The 12,053-nt window shown below is 53.6% G+C and overlaps 1 protein-coding gene across 1 annotated transcript; it reads left to right on the top strand.

The window, feature by feature from the left end:
- Positions 1 to 881: 881 nt before the first annotated feature.
- On the top strand, positions 882 to 2,285 carry P2RY1 (purinergic receptor P2Y1). Its single transcript, XM_009950112.2, has one exon. It carries the CDS (start codon positions 920 to 922, stop codon positions 2,009 to 2,011), a length of 1,092 nt encoding a protein of 363 aa, XP_009948414.1. The 5' UTR covers positions 882 to 919; the 3' UTR covers positions 2,012 to 2,285.
- Positions 2,286 to 12,053: the final 9,768 nt, after the last annotated feature.

Raw genomic sequence — 12,053 nt, 5'->3', positions numbered from 1 at the left:
GCAGAGGGGCTGCGGCCGCTCTCCCCGCGGCGGCGGCGGCGGCGCCGCCATGGAGGGGCGTCCCGCGCCCGAGGCGCCCTAGAGCCGCTGCCCCCGGCCGCCCTGCCCTGCCCTGCCCTGCCCTGCCCGGCGATGGGAGCCGGCTCGGCCGGGGCAGCTGCGGGCGGGACGCCGCCCCCCGCCGGGCGGACGCTGCCGGCGGCGAGGAGAGGCGAGCGCGGGCTGAGGAGGGCGCCGCGGGAGGCAGGTGGGGGCGGCCCCGGCGCTCCTCGGAGCCGGGCTTGGGCGCGGCGGTGGCGGCGGCGGCGGCGACGGGGAGCGGGGCCGGGCGGGCTGAGGTGACTCGGGAGAGCCGGGCGGGCTGAGGGGAGCGGGCGGGACAGCGGGGCGCGGCGGGGCGGCGGGCTGTGGGACGGGGCCGGCAGCCGCGGAGGCGGCGGGGAGCGGCGGGGCTCGCCGGAGGAGCGCGGGCGGAGCGGCCGCCCCCGCTGCCCGCCCGCCGGCCCCGCTCCGGCTGCCCCTTTCGCGGCGCTCGCCTTTTCCCCGCCGGCGCGTCCCGGGGCCGGCCCAGCCGCCGGCGCTGTCGCCCCCGCCCCGCCCGCCCTTCCCTGCCCTCTCGCCGGGCGCGCCGGGGCCGGGGCCGGGGCCGGGGCCGGGGCGGGAGCGGGTGCCGCCGGCGGGAGGCAGCGACCCGCCGAGGTGTCCCCCGGCTAGAGCGACCTGCGCGGGTGGGAGAGGCTCAGCCGGGCACACCCGCTTGGAGACCCTCTGAAGAGAAGGAGGGCAGGTTTTACCTTCCAGTTAGGTTTTCTTTGCTTTCTTTTTTTTTGTGTGTGGTTTTTTTTTTTTAGATGCGTTACTGTTCCTGTAGAGACTTTGTTCCTTCACCTCAGACCTATATGACTCTGGTGGAAGGATCATGACCGAAGTCCTCTTCTCTGCTGCTTTGAATGGAACTGAACCCAACCTGTTATCCAGCAGTGGCTGGTCTGCGGGAAACGCCACCACCAAGTGTTCCCTGACCAAAACTGGCTTCCAGTTCTATTACCTGCCCACCGTCTACATTCTGGTCTTCATCACTGGGTTTTTGGGCAACAGCGTGGCCATCTGGATGTTTGTCTTCCACATGAGGCCCTGGAGCGGCATCTCAGTTTATATGTTCAACTTGGCGCTGGCCGATTTCTTGTACGTCCTGACCCTGCCTGCCCTTATCTTTTACTACTTCAATAAAACAGACTGGATCTTCGGAGATATCATGTGCAAGCTGCAGAGGTTCATCTTCCACGTGAACCTGTACGGCAGTATTTTGTTTTTAACTTGCATAAGCGTGCACAGGTACACGGGAGTGGTGCACCCCTTGAAGTCGCTGGGGAGGCTGAAGAAGAAGAACGCGGTGTACATCAGCACCCTGGTCTGGGTCGTTGTGGTGGCCGTGATTTCTCCAATACTCTTCTACTCGGGAACGGGGATACGGAGGAATAAAACTACGACGTGCTACGACACCACGGCCGATGATTACCTGAGAAGTTACTTCATTTACAGCATGTGCACCACCGTGCTTATGTTCTGCATCCCGTTCATTCTGATTCTTGGTTGCTATGGGCTCATTGTGAAAGCTTTGATTTACAAAGATTTGGACAATTCTCCTCTCAGGAGAAAGTCGATTTACCTGGTTATTATTGTGTTGACCGTCTTTGCTGTGTCTTACCTTCCCTTCCACGTGATGAAGACCTTAAACCTAAGAGCCAGGGTGGATTTTCAGACTCCGCAAATGTGTGCCTTCAACGATAAGGTTTATGCCACTTACCAAGTGACGAGGGGTCTGGCCAGCCTCAACAGCTGCGTAGACCCTATTCTTTACTTTCTGGCAGGCGATACCTTTCGAAGGCGCCTTTCCAGGGCAACCAGGAAGTCGTCCAGAAGAAGCGAACACAACGTGCAGTCCAAAAGCGAGGAAATGACTCTCAATATTCTATCCGAGTATAAACAGAACGGAGATACCAGTTTGTGAACAAATGCAAAAGATTTGGGAACAGTTTGAAAAAAAAATCCTCCGCTTTGAGACAGTAGGATGCTGTAGTGCTACAAGTGTGTGAGGAAAATCTACCAGTCTCTCAAATTCCTTTTAGGTAAAGCCTCGTTTTCTGATCTTAGGAAAAGCTTAACAAAGTCAGTGGAAGAATTTCAATGGAAATAACGTGTCAAAATTCAGCTTTCCTTCTCCTTACAATATTCTTATTTCTTTCTGACTTGTGTCAGATAAAGTAAAATGAAGTAAATCCCCTAAAGGAAGAAAGCAATCCAAGTGCTTCTGTTTTAATGACTTAGTCTCCCGCGTTTAAAAATGTTCCCAATCAGCCTCTCATTCAAAATAGGAAATAAAAATAAGAGCGAGCAGTATCTTCTCTTCTGGGGCTCAGGCCACGTACCTAGCCTGTCGCTCACTTGCCGTTGTAAACAAGCATTTAAATCAAAGTCATGATGCAGTTATCTCACCTTTACAGTTTTGTTATTTCTTCATCTACTTCTGGTGTTGATAATTATTTGATAGTTCGGTAGTGTTTATGATTCAGTCTTCTTTGAGTGCCGGTGTTTTACCAAAAGTAGGCTTACTGATGTGTGCATGGTGGTGCTTTCAGATTGCGATGGTTGTTCATGAAAAGCCTGGACCCTCCCTGAGAGGCAAATTGGCTTCAGGCGAGCTGACCCCTCAGCCCCTGGCACAGACACGCGGGGCTCTAGGAGCCGGCGCGGGCAGGCGCCCGCTTTGCCCGTGCACGTGGTGGTGCGGTCCGTGCACGGACGTCGGCGTGCAAGCGCGTGAGGAGGCGGCTGGGTTCTGAGCGGCCGATGGTCCGATCCTGCCTTCCGTGCTGAGGAACGGGGTGCGTGGCCAGCCGGAGGAGCCGCGGGACGGGCTGGGCTCACCTGGGGAGCGCCCGCGCCAGCTCTGCCGAGCCGGGGACGAGCCGCCCTGCCCGAGGGCTGACCAACGTCCCGGCACAGCGCCAGCGCCCGGCTGCCGGTGCTGGGAGCCTTGTGGAGCTCCTCACGGGTAACCCACGAGAAGCGGGCGTGCTGAAAATGCCTGCACCTTTCGGACAAGTAGAACTGCACTTGCTCGAGTCACCCGCGTTTTCGTTTGGTACGGGGATATTTCTGTTCCTGGCGATCTTCAGAGGTAACGCAAGAGTTGTCTCCCAAGAAAATAATTGTTAAAATGGATAATATAAATAGATTATATATTATATATATATGATAGAGTAATTGGGGGGAATTAAATTTTTTATACTGTGACAAATAAATTACCGTGTTAACAAGGTATATACTACAGACTAAATCCGGCCCTTCGTTGTGTATCTTCTCCAAATGTGGAATAGGTCATCCAAAATTAGCCAAACTGCAATATTGTGTAACACCAGAGCTAGTGATCAGAGCACAGTCGAAATCTTACATGGGCAGTCTTAGTCGTTTCTCATCTTTTTAAGAAATGTATTTGAAAATAGTGTGTGCTAAAAATGGCATGAAAGCATGCTCTAAATTATGAATTTAGTGTACAGAATTAAGTTCGATGTGATCCTAAGGGTGATTTTAACAGATCTTCATTCCTCCGGTCTTTATAGAAGAGTAAAATATTTCTATTTTACTTACTAATTTCCAGTGATCGGTAACAAACAAGAATAGCTCTAGTCATTTTTTGACAACATTGTAAAGCAGCTTCTGTTCACACGTACAGCTTCTTAATCTGCAAAGTCCCTATTTATTGAACCTATTTATTAGAAAGCTAAATGTAAAAGTATGTAAAGTGTGATTCTCTGTGTTCATATTCAGGATTGGGCATTAATGGAAAATTTAACAGCATGTTTCAACTACTGTAATACTGTGTCTTCTAACAGAACATCTTTATAATAAACTCAATTCCACCCTGACTATTCACTGTTGATATGTAACCTAGTGATAAATTAAACTACTGATTTGTAGCCTGGAGGTAAATTAAACTGCTGCTTAGGAAGCAGAGCTTCTTAAAGCGACGTGAAGATCTCGTTTAGCCCTATAAGATGAAAAACGTAGAGGTAGCAAAGAAATCCCAACCAAGGGTCAATTGCTAATTAATCCCTACTGACAAAAGACTGTGGAGCAGCACAGCCTATTTATATCACCGGAGAATGAGCCTGATTCACAATAAATGACTTCTATTATGTGATTATTTGAGACTTCATTCAGCTGAGGCACGTCTTGTTTGGCATGGCAGATGAATTAAATGGAGAGCGAGCGTAAAAATAGGATATTCTCTGAATCTGCTTCTCTGGGTTTAAAACCGCATTCCATTTCCCAGCGTTTCGTGCTCTATTTCTCTCTTTTCTTTCAGTTAGGAAATAAAATGTTCCACTAATTCCTGTCTGAAAAAAGATCCCGAACAGACCCGGCAGAATGTAAAACGGCGCTCCCAGGTTGGTCCTTCTGCAGTTCCTCACAGTCTTTTGGCAATATGTCTCTTTAATATGGCAGAGTTGGCTGACGGTTACAGCGTGTGTGACATCCAAGCGCAACAAAATTCTGCGGGCCCAGCTCTCGCAGGCTGGGCGTGCTGCCGGAGAGCCCCCCGCTCCGGCTCGACACCCTGCCGGGGAGACCCACCTCTGGAGCTCAGGGCGGCCGTGCCTCCGTCACGTTGTCTCCCCTGCAGCCTGCCGGGTCTTGGACACCTGCGATGTTGCTGCGCTTCCCTGGTGGACCGCTGGAAGCTCTCTCTGTCTCCTCTTGCCTGGCTGAGGAGAGCTGCGCGAGCGGCCAGATGGTTCACCCGGTTCGTTGCCGAGGTCTGCTCTGGTGCTCTGTGTAACGAGGATCACGTTCACCGCTCGGCAGCCACGGCAGGCGACTGCACGCGGCATCTTCGCCCCGCGGAAGCCTAGGGGAGCCTCCCACCGGGAAGGATCATGAAACACGTTTTACACCCAGCTTGTTTTCCACCTTTCAGCTCCTACGACCTGCAGCGCTAAGCCCTCAAACTGCATCCTGCGCCGCTCCGACTCCCTGCCGGACGCGTGCCCAGGTGTCGCAGCCGCCTCTGAATCCGGCTGGAGCTTGAACCTGAGCCTCGTGTAAAGTTCCTGCTCTTTTTTTTTTTTTTAAGTATTGCTGTATGTGACGTGGGGTGGTCAGAACCACTGCAAAATTACAGCAGATTCATACCTGCTCCCACACACTTGTTCCTTTTTACCTGCAGCGTGACGGATCCGTGTCGGCTGGGCCGTCCCATCAGGGGAAGCTGGTCAGACGTGGGGGCTTGGACGCCACTGCGACGAAACCGCAGCAGATCGTCTCCAGGCAGAGTGAGGGCTGGGGCCGCGAGCCCTGGGGAACGCGGCGAGGCTGCTGGTAAACGTTTGCCCTTTGGCGCTTGGCCGTACTGTAACGTACTTGTGGCAGACAAGCGGTCCGCCAGCCTTAGAGGCCGAGGTGATCCCTGTGTTAATCCATAAACCTCTGCCATGGGTATAGCCGAAGAGGCCTTTCCCGAAGCCACTCGGCTGGAGTTTCTTCCTGATCTATCCGGTATGCAAAGAGAAGGCAGTCTGTGATGGCGATGGGTTGCGTTTAGTAGGAGCAAGATTCAGCTCGTCGTCTCGCTGCAGGAAGACCACCTGCAAGTTCCACCTTCCCTTGCTGTGCCGTATTAGCCTTCGACTAGTGAATGAGATTAAACATTCTATGATTTCGTGGTCATGCTTTTAACCTGTTTTTCCTCTGGGTGTGTTTGGGAATCTCTTAATAACTGCAAATCGTTCACTGAAGGCACCAGAAGGGTTGAAGTGAATAGTTAGCGCTTAAGTTTTGCCAAAGCATTCTACAATGATCCACGCCGAAACAAAGTACTATTCATTAGCTATATTTTGCTTCTTCCAGCTCACGGAGTTAATGGTTTTTTTCTCCTTTATGCCTGTTGACTCTTACATATGGTAATCTTTAACACGAAATGAAATCGGTGTGAAACCCACACATGATCTGCTGTCAGTTTGTACATTTTTGTAACACAGCACAGTGGAGTTTTTGTTTTAATCCAGTTCATATGACACCAAGTTAATGAAATAATGCTCAGGCGTAGGGAACCAGAGTGTCTTGCCTGACCCTACTTTCAGCAGGAGATTGCACTGGACGCCCTGGTAAGCTGCCTCCCACCCCGAATTCCCGAATTCCCATGGGATCCTGGGGTGGGCGGCTGCGGGGAGCTGCAGGGCCCTTTGGGTGGCTGGCAGCCCGCTGGCGAGCACCGCGGAGCGTCCCGCTGCCGACCTGCTCGTGCCAGGGACTGGAGCTGAAGGTTTGTTTCCACAGGGTGGGCCCATAGACCAACCCCTCGGGATCACGCTGTGTGAGCCCAAAGAGGAGTCACGCCAGGTTTTCCTGGGCCTGGCATCCTCCTTTGTGTGTGAGGAAGGACAAGGGGGGGGACACGGGACTCCGGGTGCCTCTGGAGCCTGCTGAGCACAACGTGCTCGTCCTGCGAGCTCTGGTCCTGCCGAGAGCGGGGCAGACAGCAGCGTGGAAAGGGCTGTTCTTCCCTCTGCCGCCCACGGAGAGTCCGACCTGGAAAATCAGGTCTGTAGCAGCTAAACACGCTGGCCCCGGGTGTGCCAGGAGACAAAAAACCCTGCTGATTGCCTTTCTGGGATTCTTTTTTTTTTTTTTCTTTAACTTGTTACTAGTTTTTGTCTTCAGGTTGGTCCAGAACAAAAGCATTAATAAGGACTGATACGTCTTAACGCAGGTATTACTTATTTCTGTGATAAGCTCATTATTTTTCAAGTCTCTACATTGGAATTCGTTACCTGCAGTGATGAGGCTTCACCTCTGGTAAAATTTTTGACGGCAGCTACAGGCCTGAAGTGAAATTTGAATGTGAAAAATGTGTTTGGAGCTCCCGAGCAGCCGCGCTCAGCAACTGCAAACGGGCCGGTGCAAGCTGGGGCCCGCAGAGCTGCAGGGGGACGTGCTGACCCTCGGGGGGAGTTGCTTTAGACAGATGCTAAAAGCCCTTAACTTTAAAAACAACCCAGCCCACGACTACAGCAGCGTGAACAGGGCTGTTTCACCCCGCTGACACTTGCTGCATTATTTCTAACTTCAGGTGCGTTGCACTGAGTCAGAATCTCCTGCAGAATCAGAATCTGCTCCAGCCAGAAGAGTGTTTCTGGACCACAATCAGTTATTTGCTGGCACAGTCATTTCTAATACTTTGAAGGCGTACGACTTGAGAATGAAAACCACTATTTATTTTGTGGCTGTGAATTACAGTGTGTTTCAAGGATAGACGTGAAAATGTTTATTTTTCTATTGTACTGTGATTTTAATATTGTTGAGTAAGTTCGATTTCTGTGTAAATACTAGTGAAATTTGACTGCAATATCTGCAGAGACAGTGCTACTTGGTATTTAAGCTCAGGTTATGTAACTGCTTTAATTAAATAGTAGTAAAAAAAAATCCCCTTATTTGTCTATAATTTTAACGAATAAAAAGATTTTGTTTTTTTAATAAAGCACGAAGTAGTTTGCATGTACATTTACCGTCAGGCATGGCTTTTGAAGTTGTGACTATTTTTAGTGGCAGCAGAACGGCAGCCACAGAGTTACTGGCACTGTACCTAGCAACCTCACTCTGAAACCGCTCCAATAAAATTATGAAACACTTTTTCTGCCTTTTGTATTATTGCCATTAATTCATGTTTCCAGGTGCTTCTTCAGGCAGCGATACGTACCGAAAAACAGATAATAGAAAGGGTGCAAAATATATTTAAAACCTTGAGAAGAACCAGGAGGATCAACGGAGAATGAAGTGAGTGAGCCAACGACTGATGCTCACGGGCGGCAGGAGGGTGACCCACCTCCTGACCCAGGCACAGGGCACGCGCCTGCCGTCCTGCGGGCAGAGGCTGCCCCAGCGCCAGCCCCGCTCCCAGCACCTCTCCCAGTTCCGGCGCTCGGCCGGAGAAGAGCCCGCTCCCAGCCCCTCTCTCCCTTTTCCTCGGCAGCTCCCGCTCGGCCTCGGGGATTTATTCCTCCCGTTGCTGTCCGGCATGTGCAGCAGAACTCGGCCAGCCCGCAGCGCATCGCCCAGGCTGTGCGGAGCGAAAGCTGAATCTGGCTTTACAGAAGCTTCTCCCCGTTGGCAGTGGCTGCTGCATGCTGATTTTGTTGCGGGATGCAGCGTGGGTCTTCCTTCCCAAACAGCTTAACTTTTAAAAACCAACTAAAATATTTATCCCTCCTTTTTTAGCCATACCTTGCCTGACACTATAGGTATTTTGGATTTTACGTCGACCTCTATTTTCACGCCATTGCTTTGTTTCGCTGCCTGCAGCTACCCCAACTTCACACAGCACGGAGTTTCGCCCTGCTTCCCTCTTTATTCAGAAATACTTATCTATTCAGCCACCGTGCTGCGAGGCAGCCCCACTCCCAGGGCTGGGGGTGCTGCTGGGAGAGCTGCGGGGCTCCCGGGGGCCGGGGCGCAGGATGCCGAGACCCCCGCCACTGCCGGCGCCTGCATCCCAGCTCCCCGCAGCAGCCCAGCTGCTCTGGGTGACCAGGGGACAATTCCTGCCATCTTCTGCCTGTTCCAGCAACTACGAGAGGCAAGACCCCGGCACAGGGACCGAGGACCCAGACCCTCGGCTGGCTTTGCAACGAGAGGGACAGGTCTCTGGTTTTGAAGATTTTTTTTTTGATCCTGAAAGCTGAAGGTACTGGTGTGGGGCAGTAGCAGTGATGCCGTGGTGCGAACTGCAGGTACATGGGACATAATATACCAGTATTTCAGCTGCTTTATTTTTAAATTATTTTTAACCTATTTTATTTTGATTTATTTTTGTCATCCTTGGTTTATCTTTGCACTTCATGAAAACTTTTTTTGGCTTTGATCCCTTCAATTATAAAGATACTTTCTTATCAGTAAATGGATTCCACCTTCAACAAATCGTGCTGGTTCATGAAGTTCCCTTTCCCATCCAACACTCGGTAAGACCTGACGGCCTCTTCCACCCTGAGCACGCGGACGCACAGGGCCCCCGTCAGAGACAGACTTGGATCCACCTGGCACAGAAACCTTTAAATACTCATGAGTAAGTCAGATCTAAAGGCACTGGGGCTTGTAAAGCTCTGCCCTTGCTGATTATGTTTAACATGAGCAGCACCATACAGCATGGAAACACTACATTTTAATACTTGAAGTGAGTGTGCATTTATTTCTGGCTTCCTTTAACCTTGGCCTAAGCATGCAAATGCAGTTTGCTGTGACCCTGGCAGACGTGAGCCAGCACACGAACGCAGGGAATATTTGGTTATAAACTTTCTTTTTAAATTATCTTACAGCATTCTGTGGTGACAGGCAATGGGCTGAACAGATAAACAATTAAATAAAAGGGGGTTTTCAGACTGTGCAGCTCAGGTTGCTGCCGCCAGCATCAGGCTCCTGCTCCGATGGGAATGGGAGGGAGATGCTGGAGATGCTGCTGTATGGTTTGGGCTTGAATTCAGCGTTGGGCTTGAATTCAGGCTTGGGCTGAACCCAGGTGGGCTGGGCTGGGCTGGGAGCAGGTCAGTGTTTGGGGAGGCCACTGGGAGAACTGACACATTCCCGTGGGGTTTACCCCAAATCCTCACCAGCAGCAAGCAGGCAGCCGGCACACAGCCCCGCAGGACTCTGCAGGGTCCCAGCCCTGCTGCCCGTGCCTGCATCCTCACAGCCGTGCCTGCATCCCCGCGGGGCTTAAACCTGACCCAGGGTTAGGCACGAGAGATTCAGGGCTGCTTGGTGCCGCCGAGACTGAACCAACCGTGTCTGCGGGCAGAAATATAAATACCCAGAGGCTTCACGAGTTCCATGGCAGCTGAGAGTGGGTGTCACAAATGCTAGCAGTGCCTCTACGTGAGGCACCAAGAGGACAGTGAAGCGCAGGGTGTATTTATAGCCCCCGGGGCGCACACACCGGCGCAGCGCTCCTTTGGGAAAGGCATCACCCTTGGCAAGGTGGCCGTGACCTGCAGCAGGAGGAGGGTGCTGAGGTGGCCACCCTCCTGCCAGCTTGTCCAGGGCTCCTGGCCAGCAGCCGGGCTGCACGAACGGCTCCTCTCCCCAGCAGGACAGGAGCAGACGTGGACGGGCTCCCTGCACCACCACCACCTCCTTCGGGGCTCTCGCTCCCCGGCCGGGGTCACGGCAGCTGGCCCTGGGCACCAGCCAGCAGGCAGATGTCCTGAGGCCCAGGCATGTGCCAGAATTCCCAGCCAAAAATCAGGCAGTGACTCCCACGGGGAAACCCGTTACCAGGGTCCTGAGCAGCTGCGTCCCTGCCTGCACGTGCCCGTGGGAGCATCCCTGTTGTCCCTGGGCGACCACCACAAGATCCGCACATTTAAAGTGCTCGAAACTCCATTTACCCTTCCTGGCATTCCCGTATAGTCAAGGAACAGCAGAGCTATTCATGTAAATAATTCATAATAATTCAGTTTATGGCTCTTCCACGCAGCAGCGCCAGCAGCCGCCCTGCGCGCTCCTCCCGTAGGCTGCGGCAGCGACCCCGGGGCTGCCTGAAATCCATCGGCGAGAGCCCTGTGGCCCTCACGGACCTTACCCCGCAGGGCGAGTGCCTCGGCCCCGTGGCAGTGGTGTCAAGAGCCAAAGCCGGGTCCTAACACCCGTTACAGTTCCTTGGCGGGACCGCTGCCGCGCCTGCACCACGTGAAAGGAGACGATGGCTGCGAGCGCGCCGTGCCACGGGGACTGGGGCACCCGGGGCATGGCCACGCTGGGCTTGTCCCCTGCCCGCGGGTGGCAGGGGCCCATGCCCCGGTGCCATGCAGGCGCCCACGGCCCCGCTGGCAGCCCGTGCTGTCTGACAGGGATGGGGTGGGTTGGTTAAAACCGCGTTTCCTTCCTCTGCCTTTCGTAGGAAGCTGGTCTGTCCCCAAGCGAGCGGCTGAGGAGTGACCCAGCTATGGAGGTAACTGCCAGCTCAGGGGAGTTCGGGTGAGATGCGGGTTCCAGGGCCGGGGCAACGGCGTGGAGGAGGGCGGGCACGGGGCAGCAGCGGTGCAGAGCCGGCACAGCACCTCGGCCGACCCGGGGAGCTGCTCAGGAGGAGAAAGCGGAGGCGGCCAAACGCAAGGGGCGAGGGCGCGGGGGAGGGCAGAAGCACCTTCTGGGCTGGAGCGTGGGCAGCGTTAGCTATGGGGCATGACCAGCCGGCGCTCGGATTATGGCAGCGCCGAGGCCCCGCCCGTGGTGTCAGGCCACCCAAACAGGCAGAGGTGGGGAAGGGCCGAGCCCGCACCCAGCCGAGCATCCCAAACCGATGCGCCGGAGGCTTGGGGCACAGCCCTGGCACCAGTGGGTGAGGAATTGCTCACTTGGTCTCTCTGGGACCCAGCTGGGAGGAGCTCTCGGGGGGATATACACAGTTTTCGTACCAAATACTATGTTATTATTAATTTCAGAATTAAAGAGTGCTTTTAAGAAAGCACATAAGTTTAATTCTTTGGAGACTGCTTGCATGGTAGAATTCGAATATCCTCAATATAAACACCTGGGGAGTTCAGCCATACTTGGTAAATAAATAAACTTTGCATCGTAGAGGAGAAATGATTTATTTCTTTGATATTTTCTGGCCTATTTTCTGGTAGAGCCGCCAAACAACACCGCCCTTAGGCAAGGCTGCTGCTATTTCCTTAAAGCCTCCAGTGACCCTCCCAGGAGCGACCAGTGTCGGCGCTGGCCCCGGTGACCAGGAACAACTCCGGCAGAGCCAAACCCCTTCCGTGCTGAACCGGGACAGGGGTCCAGACCTGCCCCCTCCCACCTTGCTGGGTTCATACTGTGGTTGCTGGAGCTGACTCTGTCGGGCTCAGGCAACCCAAAGTTCGTCCCTTCCCCTTCGAAGGCTGTTCCTGACATTGCGATGTGCACATCTGCGTTCACGAGCAGAAGCTGCAGTTGTGCCGGGCACAGCCCCACTGCACGGCGCCGCTGGCACCGGTCGCCCTTCAGCGGGCTCT

Source organism: Leptosomus discolor, chromosome 7 (assembly GCF_034619465.1).
Source record: "Leptosomus discolor isolate bLepDis1 chromosome 7, bLepDis1.hap2, whole genome shotgun sequence".
Taxonomy (NCBI): domain Eukaryota; kingdom Metazoa; phylum Chordata; class Aves; order Leptosomiformes; family Leptosomidae; genus Leptosomus; species Leptosomus discolor.
This window is presented reverse-complemented; position numbering and strand designations above follow the sequence as displayed.

What these genes read in the sequence shown, in the direction of transcription:
- P2RY1 (XM_009950112.2), top strand. Translation starts at nt 920, where the DNA reads ATGACCGAAGTCCTCTTCTCTGCTGCTTTGAATGGAACTGAACCCAAC.